Source organism: Bombina bombina, chromosome 1 (assembly GCF_027579735.1).
Source record: "Bombina bombina isolate aBomBom1 chromosome 1, aBomBom1.pri, whole genome shotgun sequence".
In the NCBI taxonomy this organism is placed as follows: domain Eukaryota; kingdom Metazoa; phylum Chordata; class Amphibia; order Anura; family Bombinatoridae; genus Bombina; species Bombina bombina.
Window position 1 is genome coordinate 1,015,089,606 of NC_069499.1, and position 20,557 is coordinate 1,015,110,162.

General features: G+C 39.6%; 1 protein-coding gene across 1 annotated transcript in view; it reads right to left on the reverse strand.

Moving 5' to 3' along the window:
• Nucleotides 1-2,787: 2,787 nt before the first annotated feature.
• FAM83D (family with sequence similarity 83 member D) overlaps nucleotides 2,788-20,557 on the reverse strand; it is a 37,991-nt gene continuing 20,221 nt past the window's right edge. The window contains exons 2-4 of the mRNA XM_053715016.1: nucleotides 17,364-17,531; nucleotides 6,048-6,172; nucleotides 2,788-5,907 (exon numbers count right to left, since the gene is read on the reverse strand). Coding sequence (XP_053570991.1) covers nucleotides 4,989-5,907; nucleotides 6,048-6,172; nucleotides 17,364-17,531 — 1,212 coding nt within the window. The 3' untranslated portion in view covers nucleotides 2,788-4,988. The remainder of the gene's footprint in view (nucleotides 5,908-6,047; nucleotides 6,173-17,363; nucleotides 17,532-20,557) is intronic.

A 20,557-nucleotide genomic window follows, 5' to 3' on the forward strand; every position in this document is an offset into this window, starting at 1 on the left:
CGGTAGGAAGGCACCTTTGCCTCCGGTAACTGTAGAAATAATGGAGTCCAGGCCTGGACCAAATAAAATCTTTCCCTTGAAGGGAAGACAAAAGGAGTCTTGACTTAGAAGACATATCCACAGACCAAGACTTCAATCAGAGCGTCCGGCGGGTTAGAACCGCAAAGCCAGAGGACTTTGCATTTAAGCGAATAATTTGCATGTTCGCATCACAGATAAAAGAATTAACAATTCTCAGAGCTTTAATTCAGTCTTGAATATCCTCAAGGGGATACTCCACCTCAATGAGTTCCAACAAAGAGTTGCACTAGTAGGTAGCCGCTCCGGCAACTTCAGCCACCGGTTGAAACAAAAATTCTATATGTAGAAACATCTTTCTCAGAAAGGTTTCCATTTTCTTAGCCATCGGCTCTCTGAACTAAGAACTATCCTCAAGAGGTATAATAGTACGTTTAGCAAGCATAGAGATAGCTCCATGCCCCTTACAAATGGAGCCCCACAAATCCAGTTTAGAGTCCGGGACCGGGAACAACTTTGTAAAAAGTAGACGAGGGGGAAAAGGAAGAACCAATTCTTTCCCATTTGTTCTTAATGTTTGCCATCTTAACTGGCACATGAAAAGTCAAAGGGAACTTTCCTGTTTTCGTAAACTGTCTAATTGAGGTATCATAGGTTCTTCAGGCAGCACGGCCTCTGGAACCTCCAACATAGACAGAACTTCCTTAAATAAAAACACAAGTGCTCAATTTTAAATCTAAAGGATGGTTTCTCTGCAGCAGCAGGCTTATAGGCTAAGGACTCCGACCCAGAAAGTTCACCCTCTGAAGCTACAAAGGTTAACTCATCGGATAACTGGGACATAATAGCTAAATCCAATAAATATTTAGATGACTCTGGGTCATGAGAGCTGTGTTTAGCCTTTCTCTTGCGTTTGTTAGAGCGAGGTAATGCACAGAGGGCCACAGATACCTCCGTTTGTAACTGTGTGGCAAAGTCCGCAGGAAGGCCCCCTCTGGATGGAGGATAAGATGTGCTATATGGAACTGTATGTGGAGTGGATAATGTAGCAAGGGTAGTAATCTCACAGGACACCGAGTCCTGAGAGGTAGACGGCTCAGAGGGACTAAGAGCCTTAGCAGGCTTGTCTCTCTTCTTAGACTTTATAAGGTGTTAAGGCATGTGGAACATAATTCAGTGGGCGGTAAAACCATGGCCTCCTCACAATATAAACAGCTATGATTTAATACAGAAGGAGTACCTTCTAACGTGTGAGAGAGTCCTCCATAGTTCAGGTTATACCCAAAGGAGGACACAAATAAAAATGTTTTTTTATTATAGAAAACTGCACCTTTATACTCCCAATGGCTGGGGCACTCACCACCTCCTAGACCCAGACAGTTAACAGAGGAAACTCTCTCCTCAGGTTCAAGTTTCAGCCGGAATGGAGGAAATGAACATAGACCACACCCAGTTACATGGAGTACAAAATAGTTCTTCCCCTGTTATTACAAGACCAGCAAGTAATAGGAGCTGTGCAACACTTTCAAAAACGAAAGTGAAACTTAAAAGTGAAACCTGTTTGTTCCAGCCAAAAACACACAATCTATCAGCCCAGGAAAAAAAAATCACACAAAGCAGCATGTAAATAATTAATACACTAATTAACCCCAACTGTTCAATAAACCCCCTTCAGAGGATATTAACCCTGGATCCTATCAAGGTATAAAGGAGCCACACTGTGACCCTGTTGTAGCATTTTATGTGTAAAACTTGAAATGATCTTACCTCCAGGATCCATGCTGTGGAACAGAACACAGACTCTCAAGTGTGACAGTCTTATAGTAGCACTCCTGACATGGACTTGAGTGAGAGAAAGCAGGCAGTAAAACTCGTCAACACTGATTGCTTAGTAGCTGTTAGCAGTAGACTGGATCGTTTAGCAGAAAAAAAACTTTCCCTGCATCTCCAGACTAACTTTCATCAATACTCTCACTGAGAGGTTGACATGACTACTTAAAACTCCAGTCCTATCTCGAAGGGCAGATATCCTTTTTCAGGACTCTCTGAATCTTCTGACACCTCCTAACGTGACGAAAGGCAAAGAATGACTGGGGTAACGAGGAAGTGGGAGGGATATTTAAGCCTTTGGCTGGGGTGTCCTCACCTCCTCATGGTGGCCAGGTGTTGTATTTACCAACAATAAGGAATGAAGCCGTGGACTCTCCCTATCTTAGGAAGGAAAGCCAAAAAAATTCTTTCAGAATTCATATGCAATTTTAAACTATTTTTTAATTTACTTCTATTACCAAATTTCCTTAGTTGGGTATCTTTTGTTGAAAATCAGGGACATGTGCACATGTCTGGAGCACTATATAGCAGCAGTTTTGTAACAATTTTTTTTATCAGATTTGCAAATGTACTAGATGGCAGCACTGTTACCTGCCATGTAGTGCTCCAGCTACCTACCTAGGTATATTTTTGGATAAACATGTAATAAGGTCTTGCACTTACGGTCACCCTGCACTTTAAATGTGAATATGTTATTTTGTGACATTTGTTCAGAACCATTTTAAATATATATATATATATATATATATATATATATATATATATATATATATATATATATATATATATATATATATATATATATATATATATATATATATATAACAATAACATTGTAAACTATTTTGTAACATATACACACACCACATTGTTTAGTTTCCTTCCAACTTCATAATATCTGTGATCCATTTACTGTCTGGGACTCTAAATAAAAGACAATTACAAAGTCTTAAGTAACTTTATTGCATCTTATTTAGCATATGTAAAAAGGAAACATCAAATAAATTGCATTTGAATAAGAGAAATATTTACATGTGTAGCATCTCAGAAAACAAACTACAAACCCAGAAAGTGCATGATCACCCATCTATTCCTATCAATGCCCCCTGACCAAAGAAAGGAGCCGACTGTATTATTTAAAAAAAAAAAAAAAAAAGCCACCACACCCAAAATATAATTGTGCAAACCCCCCCCAAAAAAATAAAGATCCTATTGCATTAACATAAAACCACAATAGATGGGTTAACAAATATGACAGACTTAAACCTACTTTCAAGCATATAACGTATTAGAACTGCTCTGTATTAAAACACACTTGAAGAAAAGAAAATTTTTTTTTTGTAGATTGCTAGGCAGCTTTTGCTGAAGTTGTGCATGCTCCCACCTAAATACTACAGAAATTTGTAGATGAAACACAGCAAATGCAGAATATTTTATAACATTGCAATGTCGGGGTAATTCAATTTATTAATTTAACTGCTATTTGTATAAAGCTAGACAGCATTGATCTTGGTATATATATATAATATAATATATGTTTATAATAATTATAAAAACTACCAAGTTCACGTTCCATAAAAAAAAATGCAAAGTTTGAGACATCTGCTAGCAAGGATTGCAATGTTTTAACTGCAAGAGCATTTTGTCTAGTATTTAAATAATTTAAAAACAAAACCACATACTTAATAAAAAAAAACGTATGCACACATTGTGTGTAATTGCCGTTTCTACATATTAAAACTATGTAAAATTAAAAAGTTAAAAATGAAGCCACATTTCTTTTTATAAATTAAAAATTCTCACAATGCTGAATAAATTGACAACTTCTTAGTGTAATGTATTTTCTTAGAGCAAGTATTAACGCTGATAATATAAAAAGCTTATATGTTGCACTGAAAGAAGAATGAAGAGCTAATATGTGCAGTGAAGTCATGAGTTTGTGAAATGTGATCTACTGTTTGTGGTTTGTCATCTATCTGTGCTCATACCTTAGATTTGTCATTCAAATATTATTGTGCTTAAACATCATGTGTAGCAACGATTATGCCACAGATTATACTTGTAGAAAACACATTTACACTTTTATTTCAGCTTGAGACAAGGTTTTCCCTTCTGGTTAAATCGGAAATTACATAGTCTTTCAGTCTATTGGTGAGCACAGATCTACTGGAAGATACAACCTACCGTTTGACACACCAGGTGTAGCCCTGTGTGCAGTGTTACATGGGTATGCAGTAGTAATATCTGCACAACTCAGGTATTACACACTAGCAACAGCAGCATCTCAGTTGTATACATCAGGAGAAACATCCCTATCCCTCCTTTCTGATACTTGGATCTTTTTGCTTTGGACCAAATGGTAAACCTACTCCTAGGTTCTCTTAATTATGATTTGCAGCTGTGGGTTATCTGACTGTCTTTAAAAAGGTCAGACAAGTTTTAAACTAAAATTAACTGAATAAACATGGAGGTTGGCAGCAGTTTGTTGAGTGGTTGAACTGAAGGAGCAAATAATAGCTAACAGATATTGTTGAATAATGAGACAGACTGACTAACTAAATACCTCTCACAAAAATCCAGTCAGCAAATATAAAATTAATACTGTAACCTAAAGCATTAGAGCAGGTGACACTACAGCATTTTTTCTCACTTATAATAGAATACAGTTTAAACATGTTGCCCTTAATGCCTCAGGAGCCTTCACAGATCTGCATACCTTCCCTGGTTGTCATTTGTAAAAAGGTATGGGACCCTACTCCCCCTTTACAAGGACAGGAGTGAGCTTTGCTAAACACCCTGAGGAGTTTTATATTTAACAGAGGATGAGATATTTCTTGACACACTAGTGAAGCTGAATTAAGTTAATTACAAAGTCCAGTTGCATATTACATGAGGAGTAGAAAAAAAAAATCAGTGTTCTGTCTTTATTACTAAGCTAAGGACAGATTTTATACCTGCAGCTGTAGAAAAAGCAAATTGTTCTTTTATCCTCTAACACCACAATAAGGTTTAGCATTATATTAACATGCCACTGTAGCTCATGAAAGGAAGACCACTGGCATTCTATCCCCAGATTTTAACCTACTGCTAAAAGCAGTCAAGTTGTATTTCCATTCAAGTCATATCTGCTGGGTTAAGTTTCAGACATTAGGGGCAAAGCGGTTACCCTCACGGAGGTTCAGAAGACTACTGTGCATTATACTCCTCTGCATGCCATACCGGGCTGAATCACAATTGAGGTATGAAGAAGCCAGACGGTTTCTCCTGGAGAGAATAGAGACCATCTGATCAAGTTTAGTACGTATAGTAGTGTAATGAAACTGGCGTTCCTTGGTTAACTTTTTGAAGCTGTCTCGAAGTGGATATTCTGGTCTTTGCATGGCATTACCTATATAGTCAGATGATCTAACAGAAGAATCAGAGCTAGTACTAGAACTAGACATAGTGGAAGAGGAGGAGGAAGAAGAGAACGTAGAGGAAGACCTTGTAAGAGTGGATCGTAGTGCTGTTCCTTGGACAACAGGTGAGGGTTCTATGAACTGAGTGGTTTGCGTAGTCACAGATCGTGACAGCACCATAGTTTGGGTGGAAGCCACTTTGGCTGCCACAGAAGTTTGGGTTCCAATACTATCAGACAAAATGTAAGTTTGCGTGGTAATATCCATCCCTCTTCTGGGCAAGCTGCCCTCATGTGGCTCAGTCTGTGTTGAAATACTCTGGCTCTCCTTCAGTCCAGTGATAATATCACAACTCTGTAGCCAGTCATCTTCTACGTCCATATTAGTAACAGCATCTGCGACTTTGACATCTCTTTTCGGTGTACTAGACAGCTTTACTAGTTCTAGGGGCAAAAGTAAAGGACTTATGTGCTTGTTTTGAATCTTTTTGGGAGGGCAGTCCAGAGAAACAAATTGAAGCCGCATAGAGGACAGTAGTTTTGCACTAATTGGTTTGGACTGAGCATAGAGGACTCGGAACTGCAGATCAAAATTCTCCACCACCTGGCCCGTCAGAATTATTAAGTTACTGCTGTTTAGTTTTCCATCTGTCCAAGTGAAGCTAGAAGAAGAAAAAATAAAATAAATGGATCAGCTTGACACTGACTTTAGTTCATATACAGTATAAAGCGAACACAAATGAAGAATGGTACAATGTACTTATGTAGCATAATTTCATAACTTATTCCTTCAAATATATACCTGTAACTTCCTGTTGCCACTTTCAGTCCATCCACCAAAAGAAATTTCTCATGTGCCTTGCCAACAATCTTAGCTCCAGAACGTGTGTAGTAGTTATTGCCAGTTAGTGTCCTGACCCTCAGGTTCTGAAAGCAAAACAAAGCGGTTACCAAATAATAATAGTACTAGGTTAGTTTAGCTACTTTATTGTAAAAGGATGACAAGGTTTTGACCTTTTCCCCCGCAACCAAAAAGATCTTTGTTATAGTGCAAGAATGAGCTAGGACCAGTAGTAGTCTTTCTGGCACAAGTATAAGTGGATGTCATTATGCAGCCAGAGGCACTTCTTTATTGCTTGCAGTATGGGCAGAATGGCACAAATAAAACTAAATTCACAGCCCTTATACAAGCAGATTCCTACACTTGTAACCAATGTAAAATTAAAAGTGAAATTGCTGTAATAAAAAAAAAAAAAAAAAAAAAAAATCCACTACACCACAAACATAAAAAAAGGACACTAGTAACTTTAGTTAGGAAGCAATAGAAAAAGTGCCAACACCCAAGAGGAGACTAGACAGATTATCAAAAAGAGACCATTATAAAGAATATAATTTTTCCACATCTATATAACATATTGGCTATATGTGCATAATAACAAAATTTATGCTTACCTGATAAATTTCTTTCCGGATATGGAGAGTCCACAACATCATCAATTACTAGTGGGAATATCAGGAGGAGGCAAACAGCACCACAGCAAAGCTGTTAAGTGTCACTCCCCTACCCATAATCCCCAGTCATTCAACCGAAGGGAAATGGAAAAAAGGAATAACACAACAGTGTAGAGGTGCCTGAGGTTTAATCAAAAATAACTGTCTTAATAAAAGGTGGGGTCGTGGACTCTCCATATCCGGAAAGAAATACATTTATCAGGTAAGCATACATTTTGTTTTCTTTCCTAAGATATGGAGAGTCCACAACGTCATCAATTACTAGTGGGAACCAATACCCAAGCTAGAGGACACGGGATGACTAGGGAGGGAAAACAAACAAGCAGACCTTAACAGAAGGCACCACCGCTTGAAGAACCTTTCTCCCAAAAGAAGCCTCAGCCGAGGCAAAAGTATCAAATTTGGAAAAAAGAAAAAATGTATGCTTACCTTATAAATTTGTTTCTTTTTAGACACGATGAGTCCACGGATTATCATCCTTACTTGTGGGATTTCACCTCCTGGTCAGCAGGAGGAGGCAAAGAGCACCACAGCAGAGCTGTTATATATAGCTCCTCCCTTCCCTCCCACTCCAGTCATTCGACCGAAGTTAGGAAGAGAAAAGAAAAGCTAAGGTGCAGAGGTGTCTGAAGTTTACAAAAATTAACAACCTGTCTTAAGAGAACAGGGCGGGCCGTGGACTCATTGTGTCTAAAAAGAAACAAATTTAACAGGTAAGCATAACATTTTCTTTTTAAAGACACGATGAGTCCACGTATCATCATCCTCCTTACTTGTGGGATACAATACCAAAGCTAGAGTACACGGATGATAAGGGAGGGACAACACAGGGAACCTAAGCGGAAGGCACCACTGTTTGAAGAACCTGTCTCCCAAAAACAGTCTCAGTCGAGGCAAAAGTATCAAATTTGTAAAATTTTGAAAAAGTGTGAAGAGAAGACCAAGTTGCAGCCTTGCAAATCTGTTCCATAGAAGCTTCATTTTTAAATGCCCATGAGGAAGCAACCGCCCTAGTGGAATGAGCCGTAATTCTTTCAGGAGGCTGCTGTCCAGCAGTCTCATATGCAAAGCGGATGATACTCCTCAACTAAAAAGAAAGAAAGAGGTAGCCGTAGCTTTCTGACCCTTACGTTTTCCAGAGAAAATTACAAACAGAGAAGAAGACTAACCAAAGTCCTTAGTTGCTTGTAAGTAAAACTTCAAAGCACAGACTACGTCCAAATTATGCAGAAGCCTTTCCTTCTGAGAAGGTTTAGGACACAAGGAAGGAACAACAATCTCCTGATTAATGTCCCTGTCTGAAACAACCTTAGGAAGGAGCCCTAGTTTAGTACATAAAACTACCTTATCCGAAAGGAAAATAAGGTAAGGCGAATTGTATTGCAACGCCGAAAGCTCAAACACTATTCGAGCTGAAGAAATAGCAACAAGAAATAAAACTTTCCAAGATAACCACTTAATATCTAAGGAATGCATAGGCTCAAACGGAGCCCCTTGAAGAACCTTAAGAACTAAGTTCAAACTGCATGGAGGAGAAACTGGTTTGAACACAGGCCTGATCCTAACCAAGGCCTGACAAAAAGATTGAACATCTGGGACATCAACCAGACGTTTGTGTAACAAAATAGATAAGACAGATCTGACCCTTTAGGGAACTTGCAGATATACCCTTCTCCAATCCTTCTTGGAGAAAAGACAAAATGCTGGGAATCCTAACTACTCCATGAGTAGCCCTTGGATTCACACCAATAAAGATATTTACGCCAAATCTTATAATAAATCTTTCTAGTTACAGGTTTACGTGCCTGAATCAAGGTCTCTATGACCGAGTCAGAAAACCCCCGCTTGGATAGAATTAAGCATTCAGTTTCAGAGAAATTAGATTTGAATGAAGGGTCCTTGAATGAGAAGATCCTTCCTCAATGGTAGTCTCCAAGGTGGCAGGGATGACATGTCCACCAGATCGGCATACCAAATCCTGTGAGGCCACGCAGGAGCAATGAGAATCACTGATGCCTTCTCCTGTTTGATTCGAGCAATGACCCAAGGAAGAAGAGCAAATGGGGGGAAAAGATATGCTAGGTTGAAGGACCAAGGAACTGCTAGAGCATCTATCAGCTCCGTCTGAGGATCCCTGGACCTTGACCCGTATTTCGGGAGCTTGGCATTCTGACGAGATGCCATGAGATCCAACTCTGGCCGATCCCATTTGAGAATCAGGTTGGAGAATTCTTCTGGATGGAGTTCCCACTCTCCCGGATGAAAAGTCTGCCTGCTCAGAAAGTCCGCCTCCCAGTTGTCCACTCCTGGGATGTGGATCACTGACAGAAGGCAAGAATGGGCCTCCGCCCACCGGATTATCTTGGCTACCTCTGTCATCGCTAAGGAACTCCTCGCTCCTTCCTGATGATTGACGTAAGCCACTGGCATTATGTTGTCCGTCTGAAATCTGATGAACTGGGCAGAAGCCAACTGAGGCCAGGCCAGAAGAGCATTGAAGATCGCTCTCAGTTCCAGGATGTTTATAGGAAGAACAGACTCCGCCAGAGTCCACACTCCCTGAGCCTTTAGAGGACCCCAGACAGCTCCCCACCCTAGAAGGCTGGCATCTGTTGTCACAATCACCCAGGATGGTCTGCGAAAGCATGTTCCCTGGGATAGAGGATCCAGAGACAACCACCATTGAAGAGAATCCCTTGTCTCCTGCTCCAGGGTTATTGGAGGAGACAAGTCTGCATAATCTCCATTCCACAGCCTGAGCATGTTTAACTGCAGAGGTCTGAGGTGAAACCGAGCAAACGGGATAATGTCCATTGCAGTCACCATCAGTTCGATTACTTCCATGCAGTGGGCCACTGACGGGCGAGAATGGACTGAAGGGCTCGACAGGCATCTAGAATCTTTGATTTCCTGACCTCTGTCAGAAAAATCCTCATAGATTTGAATCGATTACAGTTCCCAAGAAAGTCACCCTTGCTTTCGGGATTAAGGAACTTTTTTTCCCAGATTCACCTTCCACCAGTGAGTTCTCAGGAAGGATAGTACAATGTCGGTATGGGACCTTGCTTGTTGACAAGATGGCACCTGGATTAGAATAGCGTCCAGGTAAGGCGCCACCGCAATGCCCAGCGGTCTTAAAAACGCCAGTAGAGCCCCAAGAACCTTTGTGAAAATTCTGGGTGCCGTGGGCAGCCCGAAAGGAAGAGCCACGAACTGAAAGCGTCTGTCCAGAAAGGCAAACCTTAGGAACTTGTGATGATCTCTGTGGATAGGAACATGTAGATATGCATCCTTTAAGTCCACTGTCGTCATAAATTGACCCACCTGAATCAATGGAAGAATGGTAAGAATAGTTTCCATCTTGAAAGATGGAACTCTCAGACCTATTTTAGATCTCAAGAGTCTGAACAAGTTTCTCAAAGTTCCCTCCTTCTTGGGAACTACAAACAGATTTGAATAAAAACCCTGCCCGTGTTCCTGTACAGGAACGGGAGTAATCACTCCCAGGGAGGAGAGGTCTTACACAATGTAAGAACGCCTCTCTTTTTATCTGGTTTGCAGATAATCTTGAAAGAAGAAAACTTCGAGGAGGAAAATTCTTGAACTCCAGATTGTATCCCTGGGACACTATTTCTATAGCCCAGGGATCCTGAACGTCTTACACCCAAGCCTGAACGAAGAAAGAAAGTCTGCCCCCACCAGATCCGGTCCCAGATCGGGGGCATGCCCTTCATGCTGTTTTGAAGTCAGCAGCAGGCTTCTTGGACTGTTTACCCTTGTTGCAAGGCTGGTTGGGTCTCCAAGTGGGCTTAGACTGCAAATAGTTTCCTTCCTGTTTAGAGGAGGAAGAGAAAGAATTTCCCTTGAAATTGCGAAAGGAACGAAAATTATTTTGACGTCCTTTTTGTTTATTTCTCTTATCCTGAGGAAGGAGATAACCCTTACCTCCCGTGATGTCAGAGATAAATTTCCTTCAAGCCAGGTCCAAACAAGGTCTTTCCCTTGTAAGGAATAGCTATAAGCTTAGACTAAGATGAAACGTCCACAGACCAAGGTTTTAACCATAAAGCTCTGTGGGCTAGGATAGAGAACCTTGAACTCTTAGCTGCTAATTTAGTAATTTGCAGAGAAGCATCCGTAATAAAACTATTGGCTAACTTCAGAGCTTTAATCCTATCTTGGATCTCCTCCAATGAAGTCAAAGACTTAAGAGACTAAGACAGAGCATCAAACCAATAAGCTGCCGCACTAGTGACAGTAGCAATGCACGCAGCCGGCTGCAACAGCAGACCCTGGTGAATATAAATCCTTTTAAGTAGACCCTCCAACTTCTTGTCCATGGGGTCTTTAAAAGGCACAACTATCCTCAATAGGAATAGTAATTCGCTTGGCTAAGGTGAAGATAGCCCCTTCCACCTTAGGAACCGTTTGCCAAGCTTCCTTGATAGTGTCAGCTATAGGAAACATCTTTCTGAATACCTGGTCTCTCCCATTCCTTAGAAACAATCTCAGAAGCTTGCTTAGGAACTGGAAAAACATCTGAGAAAGTAGGAACTTCAAAATATTTGTCCAATTTACTCGCCTTTACAGGAGCGACTACTACTGTGGAATCAGTCATCTAAAGTAACCAACAACTCCCTGAGTAACAGACGGAGGTGTTCTAGTTTAAATTGGAAAAAGACAACCTCCGAATCAGTCAAAGGTTCTGAATCTGAAATCTCGCCATCTGATAAAACCTCTATACCCTCCATCTCAGTTCCCTTGGAGGGTACCTCTGAGACTGCTACCATGGCATCAGAAACATTGCTGATAACATGCTTGTCCTACCTCTTGCGCTTGCCCTGAAACATAGGAAAGGCAGACAACGCATCAGAAATTGTGGAAAACATAACTGCCGCTATGTCTTTTAAAGTAACTCCAGCAGGTGCTAGAGCAGAAGCACAGGGCACTGCTGGTGGGGACGTTAATTTTTGGGACGCTTGGGGAGAAAGTTGTGGCATAAATTGACCCTCATCCGAAGGTTCCTGGACAACATCTGCCTGAGAAGAGATTGGCTCAGAAATTTTTTTATCCCTAAAACTTAGTCCTTTCAATACATGTAGGACAGAAAGGGATTGGTGCTTCCACATTTGCATCCAGACACAAGGCACATGTAACATATTGCACACCCTCTTGATCCATCATTCAATATAATTTATTAAATAATCAACAGGAGAAACAATAAAATATTAGAAAAAGATAACTATTGAAAGACCGTTACTGTTTCTTTAAATACTAACGTTTCTCTATTTTTCTGCAAAGTGTCAGATTCCTTCTTAAGCACAGCGGCTAAAAAACAGACTGCATAACAAATACCTCTGCACCACAGATTGCTGTGGTGCTCCTACTGTGCAAAATGACACCGGATCCCCTGAAGGTGAAGATCTGTTCAGTCACACTGTGCAATCCAGCTCACAAACCCGGACCGGACTTAACGTATCTGTACTTGAAGCGCATGAAATTACATTACATGCCGCTCTAGAACAGACATACAGACAGACAGACAATCAAGTAGCCCAGCTAAATGTCGCACTAATCCTGACAGGAAACAGCGCTCTACTCAGTGGCACACAAATACAGGAAGTTCCGCCCATCGCGGGCGTACCCAAAGCCCAATGTCTCCCCTCCGGGAAAGAAAACAACAAGTGAAACCACCGGAGCCTCACAAAAAAAATAACACTGGCACTGCCCAAAAAAACTTTTCACTTAAAAGTTGAAGAGTCCCCAACATAAAAAGGCTTTGCTATTAACCATTTATGTTCCATAGTGCTAGTTTTGAACAAAGAACTGAGTCTCCTTAGGTCCCAGAAAGGTAGAACTTACCTCCACCACTGCCTGGCAGAAGGCAGTTCCCAAGCTTGAGAGGTTCTCTCCCTCACATTGGTCTGAGAAAGAAACAAATGACGAGTTAGTGAGTACCTCAGACTGAATGATAAAGGGCAGCACAAATATGGGAGGCGCAGTGAGAATTATGTCCCACAAGTTCCCATTGCTCTAAAGCCATCAAAACTCTACTGTAGAGACTGAAATGGAAGCAGGCTATACCCCAGGACAAAGTAGCACTCTCTGGCACTACTTTAAAATAACAAACTCTTGATTGAAGAATCTAAAACTAACACCTCAATGTACCTCTTCCTATCACTAACGTAGGCAAAAGAGAATGACTGGAGTGGGAGGGAAGGGAGGAGCTATATATAACAGCTCTGCTGTGGTGCTCTTTGCCTTCTCCTACTGACCAGGAGGTGAAATCCCACAAGTAAGGATGATGATCCGTGGACTTGTGTCTTTAAAAAGAAAGTATGCAGAGAGAACCAAGTTGCAGCCTTGCAAATCTGTTCCACAGAAGCTTCATTTTTGAAAGCCCAAGAAGAGAAGACAGCCCTAGTAGAATGAGCTGTAATTATCTCAGGAGGCTGCCGTCCAGCAGTCTCATAAGTCAAACGAATTATACTTCACAACCAGAGGGAAAGAAGTAGCAGTAGCTACTTTGTCAATGGAGGAGGTGAAGTTTGGTGTCTAAAGAAAATTTGATTATTTTTGCTACAAGCAAGATTTTTGGGTATAGCTGTAGTCCACATCAATCTCTGCAGTAGAGTAGTGGTGGCTTTAAAGCAGTTAGAAAGTTGTGAGGTAGTCCTTGCTACCGAGGAAAAGCAGATAATGCCTCAGAAGATACATGTGCAGCAAAATCTGCAGGCAAATATACTCCTCCAGGAGGTTGAGAGGAACCGCAGGGCACTGCATGTGAAGCCAGAGAGGCTTAGGACGTTTGAGGAGTAAGCTATGTAGCATTGCCTGAACAGCATCATCCTGAGAGACTTTATTGGGCTCAGAGGGCAACAATTTATCTTTACGTTGCAAAGATTTAGCTAAGCAAGCAGCACAAAATTGCATAGGCAAAACAATTGTGCCGCAAGACATAACAGGCATTTATCACAAACAGGGGATTCTTGACCCATGTTCATATTGCTAACACACACACACACAAAAAAAAAAAAGAAAAAAGTCACTTTAAGAGGATAAATGGAAGGGAAAAAAAAAAAAAAAACGCTCCAAAAATTTGCCAACAATATCAAGAGCAGGCCTCTACACCCCAGATTTACTGAGGTGCCCTACCTCACCTCCGGAAACCAAACAAGCAACACAGTACTCCTGTCTCCCAACCAGTATCGGGACAGACTCTGCTACGCTTCGGTCTAAAAAGCGAAATAGCAGGTCACATGACCATTTCGGGCCAAAAGAACTGCGCAGCTAGAAATGAAAGCGCGCACTTCCTGAAATTAGCCCGGTAAAGAAACAGTGAGCGGTCTTGCAAACACACAAACTCATATTGAGTTGTTTGAAAAGCATATTCAATGTGTCCACAACATACTATGCCGAGTACTCTATGAGCTGCAATCCCTCAAAAATCCACAATAAAAAGTTAACCTCTTTAGCAAAAAGAGAATAATTAACCACTTAGTCTCCAAGTCACTAGATAAGTGTCTGCAGTCTGCCTAAAAATATGAGAGAGATATATAGATATATATATATAATATATATATATATATATATATATCTATCTATCTATCTATCTATCAAGGACGTGCAGTCATAGGAGGCAGGGGAGGCAGAGCCTCCCCTGCCATAAGGGCCCAAAGTTTATTTAAATGTAATATAAATAAAAAAAAAAAATTGTGTTAAAAAAAAAGAAATTTACTTTTTATTTTCTCCCCCATGTTACGCTATGGAGATGCAGAGCAGACATACTCCATAGCGCAACATGGGTGCATATTATGAGCATTAGTGACACCTGCTGGCATAACATAACCTATTAACTTTTTTTTCCCCAAGTTACGCTATGGAGAGGCAGTGTACTTTTCTACCTCTCCATTGCGTAACATCATTGCATTTTTTAAATTACAGGCGATGGATGAAAACACCACCCACTGGCTGTCACAAGCTGACTGAACGTCAGCCAGGAAAATATAGGCCAATCGGAGGCATGACTCGTAATGCCTCTTAGAGAGGGAGCCAATCAGACGGTCATGTTCTCCTGTGATTGACAACACCAGGAGAACGTGACCGTTATTGATTGGCTCCCTGCGCATGCGCAAGATAGAATCCAGAGCGCAGCGCAGAAGTACTGGAGTCTTGTAGGCTGGCGGCAAAGTCTGTGAAGGAAGGGCTGTGTGTTGCCACCTGATCAGCTCATCCCTTCTGGGTCACTTGGACGCGGACGGAGCACCGGAGCCATATACTAATTTGATTTTAAAATCTTCAGCTTGCGGACGGGTAAGGCAGAACAGAAAGTGTCTATGCTAATGCTTACACTTTTAAAGCGCGAGAGCGCATCTAGGCAGAAGCAGGGGAGTTAGTACTTTTACTACTATTTGTCCACATTATTTTTATTATAATATACCTTGATCATGAATCAAGGTATTTATAATAAAAAATAATGTGCACAAATAGTAGTTATGTAATGATGCAGCAGCAGGGGAGTTAATGAAATACGTACCACTACCTTTACTACTATTTGTCCACATTATTTTTATTATAATATACCTGGATCATGAATCAAGGTATATTATAATAAAAAATAATGTGCACAAATAATAGTTATGTAATGATGCTTTTGGTCCATTTTGCTTTTCTTTTTTTAATATACCATGTCCAGAGAGAGACTAGTCCTGACTGACATGATGATCAAGGGATAGAATAATAAAATAAATGTGCACTGCAGAAATAATATATCACTGTATTTAACTGCCTTTAATAGATTATATAATCTTTCTATACACATTTCTGTGAGTTATGTAATATAAATGTGACCAGTTATGGCTCATGCATCTACTTTAGTGCAGTGTTTCTCAACCATGGTCCTCAAGTACCCCTAACAGGCCAGGTTTTCATTATAGCTGAATCAGTGCACATATGAAGTAATCAGCTAATTAGTAACTCAGTGGCTACTAACTTGCTCTCACCCATCAGCAGATTATTTCACCTGTGCACTGGTTCAGCTATCATTTAAACCTGCCCGGTTGGGGGTACTTGCGGCCCTCTGTATATGTGTTTCTCCGGCGTATCATATCTAGTGCCTCACCAATCTCTGACCTCACTGCACGTCTATATATATATATATATATATATCTCTCTCTATCTATATCGTGCAAGTCTCCAATACCTAGAAGACAAAAGCACTTACCTGCAATCCAACTGTCAGGCAGGACAGCTCACAAGGCGTGAAAGGACACATACTCCTTACAGAGACCTGTGGAAAAAGAACAGAGTAAACCTACTCTGGCTTTCTATACCATAGGCAGCAAATATGTTAGAATATCCAGCAAGGACTACCTTTCTAACTGCTTTGAAGCCACCACTACTCTACTGCAGAGATTGATGTGGACTACAGCTATACCCAAAAATCTTGCTTGTAGCAAAAGGAATCACATTTCCTTCAGACACCATATGTCACCTCCTCCATTGACAGAGGCAAAGAGAATGACTGGGGATTATGGGTAGGGGAGTGACACTTAGCAGCTTTGCTGTGGTGCTCTTTGCCTCCTCTTGCTGGCCAGGAGTGATATTCCCACTAGCAGTTGATGACATCATGGACTCTCCATATCTTAAAGAAAAAACTTTTTTTTTTATTATTATTATTCTTAATAAGACATCATAGGAATTCTCTAGGGCTCAATTTAGATAAATATACATTTTAAAAGTAATTAGTTGTATCAATAATCATTAAGAACAATTTTGTGCATATTGAAACAGCGTCAAGTCATGTTTAATGAGCATGACGTTACATTTTTATTTAAAGGAACTGGAAATTTTCCTTTCATGATTCTGACAGAGCATACAATTTTAAACACCTACTCTAATTTACTTCTATTATCTAATTTGCTTCATTATTTAGGTATCCTTTGTTGAAATACTTAGCTAGGTAGGCTTAGCACCTGGGTTCTATTTGCTGATTGGCTGCAAATTTTGCAGATTGGTGCTGAACCTAGCTAAGCTTTTCAACAAAGGATACCTAAATAATTAAGCAAATTAGATAATAGAAGTAAATTGCAATGTTGTTTAAAAATCACAAGCTCTGTCTGAATCGTGAAAAAAAAAAAATATTGGAGTTTCCTGTCTAAATTTTTTTTTGCTTTTGCAATTGGTAATAAACACTCACTTTCATCAGTTCCTCTCTCTTTAAAGGGATACTCAAGCACAAATTAAAAAAGGTCATGATTCAGCTAGAGCATGCTGTTTAAAACAACTTTCCAATTTACTTTATTAACACAATATACACTTTTTGAGTCACCTGCTCCGAATGAGCATGGGCAAGAATTCAAAGAATATACGTATATGCACTTGTGATTGGCTGATGGCTGTCACATGATACAGGAGGAGTAAAAATAGTCATACATTTTAAAAGCTGCCTGTGATATGAGGCTGTAGATACTGCGGTTACTGTTCTTATCCATTTTTTATATGGAATATGGCTTTTAATTCAAAGTGAAACAAAAATGTTTTGACTTTTTAAAAACACACTATCGGGTCCGAAGGAACAGTGCGCTTAATTTCAGTTGCCAGTTACCTTCTCTGCTTCAAGGGAGACTCCCAGATTATGACACATAGTGAGAAAGTGTGGGAACTGTGCTTGGTCCAGCAGGATGTAGGCTGCAACCCTGCGCTTCCTGCAAGCTTCAACAACATCCTGAAACAGGTCATTGTCTGTAAAGGTGTCCATGACTATAGCAATTACCTGTAAAAACAAATGGATTATTACAGACCCGCAACACAAACGGTCACAGTATAAAGCACAATAGTTGCCTTTCATTAAAAATGTCATACAAAGAAACACTGTCCTAGGTTCCTAATGGTTAGATGTAATTGATTGTCTGAAATAGAAGCGGACATTGAATTCTAAAGGAGATTACCTCCGTTATAAATGAATTCTCAGCTAATAAATTACCTGTTTTGAAAGTCAAGGTGAAAAACAATTCAATGATCATGTTTAGACTTGTTGCAGCGCACCATTCTTTTAGTGACTGCAAAGACAAATAACTTTCCTTTCCAAAAAGGACTCACACTTGACAGGTGGCAACAGGGATAAAGATCTTATGAAAGAATAATTACTTCAAAACAGGTTAGCGAGTGTCATGTCCAAAATTTGTGCATGGGGTGGGGGTACAGAGAGGTAAGGGGGAGTGGAATGCCAGCTGCTGTTTGAGAGTGCATGTTCAAACAAGGTGGGAATTCACTTTTCAGAATGTGTGGTTTGATTGAGATATTCCCAGATGAGTCAGCTGCCCCTCAAGGGGGCCACTAATAAAGACGCCATGCTTACAATGCATTTATAGTTTTAGGTTAAACATAAGAATTTCTATAAAACATCAGCCCAGGGGGCATCACGGGGGAAAAAAAAAAAAAAAAAAAACACACACACACACCACTACATACTTTTTTTTTTAAATGTTATGTTATTTTCCCTAATTTTTATTTTATGTTATATTAAATAGAATCTTTATTTCCCTAATTTTTATTTTTAAGTGATTATATATAGACCAGTTAAAACTTATTATTAGGTGCTTGCAGAATAAATATGCTGTATGTGATGGCTTCCTGCTTGGGGTATGTGTAAAAAAATATAATCAATTAAATTCAACTTTAGGTGCTTCAAAAATGGACATTAAACACCTTGAGATTTTAATATAAAATGATTAATCGTATATATAAAAGCCAACTCTGCAATATACTTTCATTATTTATTTTGACCTCTTTTCCTGTAATTTATTCTGAAATTATGAGCTTTTCAGTTCCTGTTAGCTGTGGAAGGGCAGAACGCTGTTATATTCTGCACACTCTAGTAACCTATTTACAACTGTTCCTAGTTGGTCAGCAGCAGAGAAAGTAACCTAAGTTACAACATGGCAGCTCCCATTGTTTTATAGATACTAAAACTTTTCACTTATTTTGTCAATATTTAAACATCTAACAAAACTTTAAATACATCTACATGTTACTCTCGGACTAATCTTTTCTTTGAATGCATCAGTCTATCTAGCATTTATTTAGTGTTTAATTTCCCTTTAAGTAGAGAGGATGAAAACTGGCTACAGTAGGATTCTGCCATATTCAGCTCTTTAGAAACACGCTGCAAGAATGTTACCCTGCAGCACAGACTGAATCCTAAATGGAAAGGCTACTACAAAATGTATTTGGTTTCTTATTTCATCTCTATGTACATACATCAGAATCTGAAACACTAAACCTTTATAGTAATTAAAGTGAAATGAATGAGTGTCTGTTTTATAAAAATACTATTAAAAACAGGGGCATTTTTCATTCATTAAACTTGAAAAAGCAGTAAAAAAAAAAACAAAAACACTTTTCTTTAGGAAAACCAGACCGGCGATCCTCCGCCCGCAGCTCCTCTGTACTTAGCACAGCAATGACGAAACCGGCTTCCTCCGATCATGGCGTGCACCCCATAGGTGACCAGCTTGTGAGGCCACACAACAATTGGAAGAAGCCGGATTCGTCAGAGATATGCCAAGTACAGCATGAGAAGTGGGCGGAGGATCGCCGGTCTGGGTTTCCTAAAGAAAAAAAAGGTAAGTAATTTTAAAAAAAAAAAGGCTGCAATGTAAAGTTTAAAGGGACAGTAAAGTAAAAAAAAATTAAAAAAAAAAAAAAAATTCATGATTTAAATAGGGCTTGTAATTTTCAACAACTTTCCAATTTACTTTTATTACCAATTTTGCTTTGTTCTCTTGGTATTCTTAGTTGAAAGCTAAATCTAGGAGGTTCATATGCTAATTTCTTAGACCTTGAAGACTGCCTCTAATTTGAAAGCATTTTGACAGTTTTTCACCACTAGAGGGCGTTAGTTCATGTGTTTCATATAGATAACATTGAGCTCAGGCACGTGAAGCTCCTAGGAGTCAGCACTGATTGGCTAAAAATGCAAGTCTGTCAAAAGAACGGAAATAAGGAGGCAGTTTGCAGAGGCATAGATACAAGGTAATCACAGAGGTAAAAAGTATATTATTATAACTGTGTTGGTTATGCAAAATTGGAAAATGGGTAATAAAGGGATTATCTATCTTTTTAAAAAACAAAAATACTGGTGTTTACTGTCCCTTTAATGAATGAAAGTGCCCGTTCTAATAGTATTTTTAAAAACCGACCACTCATTCAAGAAACTTTACATTCACTTTAACAGTGCTAATTTTAACACCCACCGTATTGCATAACGGATCAATGTCACATATTTATGGAGCTCTAGCAGTCTTGGCTGCCAAGTGACAGATGAGAATTGCTGTTCCTGAGCTGCAGGCATCTGTTTTCATAGGGTAACTGAGCATAATTGGTGGTGTCAGATGGCAGGGTAATTTCTACACAATTAACCCCCTCACTGCTGGGAATAAATAGTGTGTTGCGCATATGCAATTAGCAGCCATCTAATTACCAAAAACCAATGGCAAAGCCATGCATCTCTGAACAAAGGGGATCCCAGAGAAGCTTTTACCATTACAACCATTTGTGTCACGATTGCACAAGTGGTATGTAAATAATTTCAAATGAGAAACCCAGTTGACACTCATTCCTGATAGCAAAGGGGTTAAATTAACATGAAACCTGAACCCCAACAATTTTTCTCTCATGATTCATACAGAACCTACAATTTAAAATAAATAAAAACTTTCCAATTTACTTCTATTATCACATTTACTTTGTTATCTTGGAATCCATTATTGAAAAGCTAGTAGGTAGAAGCATGCATGC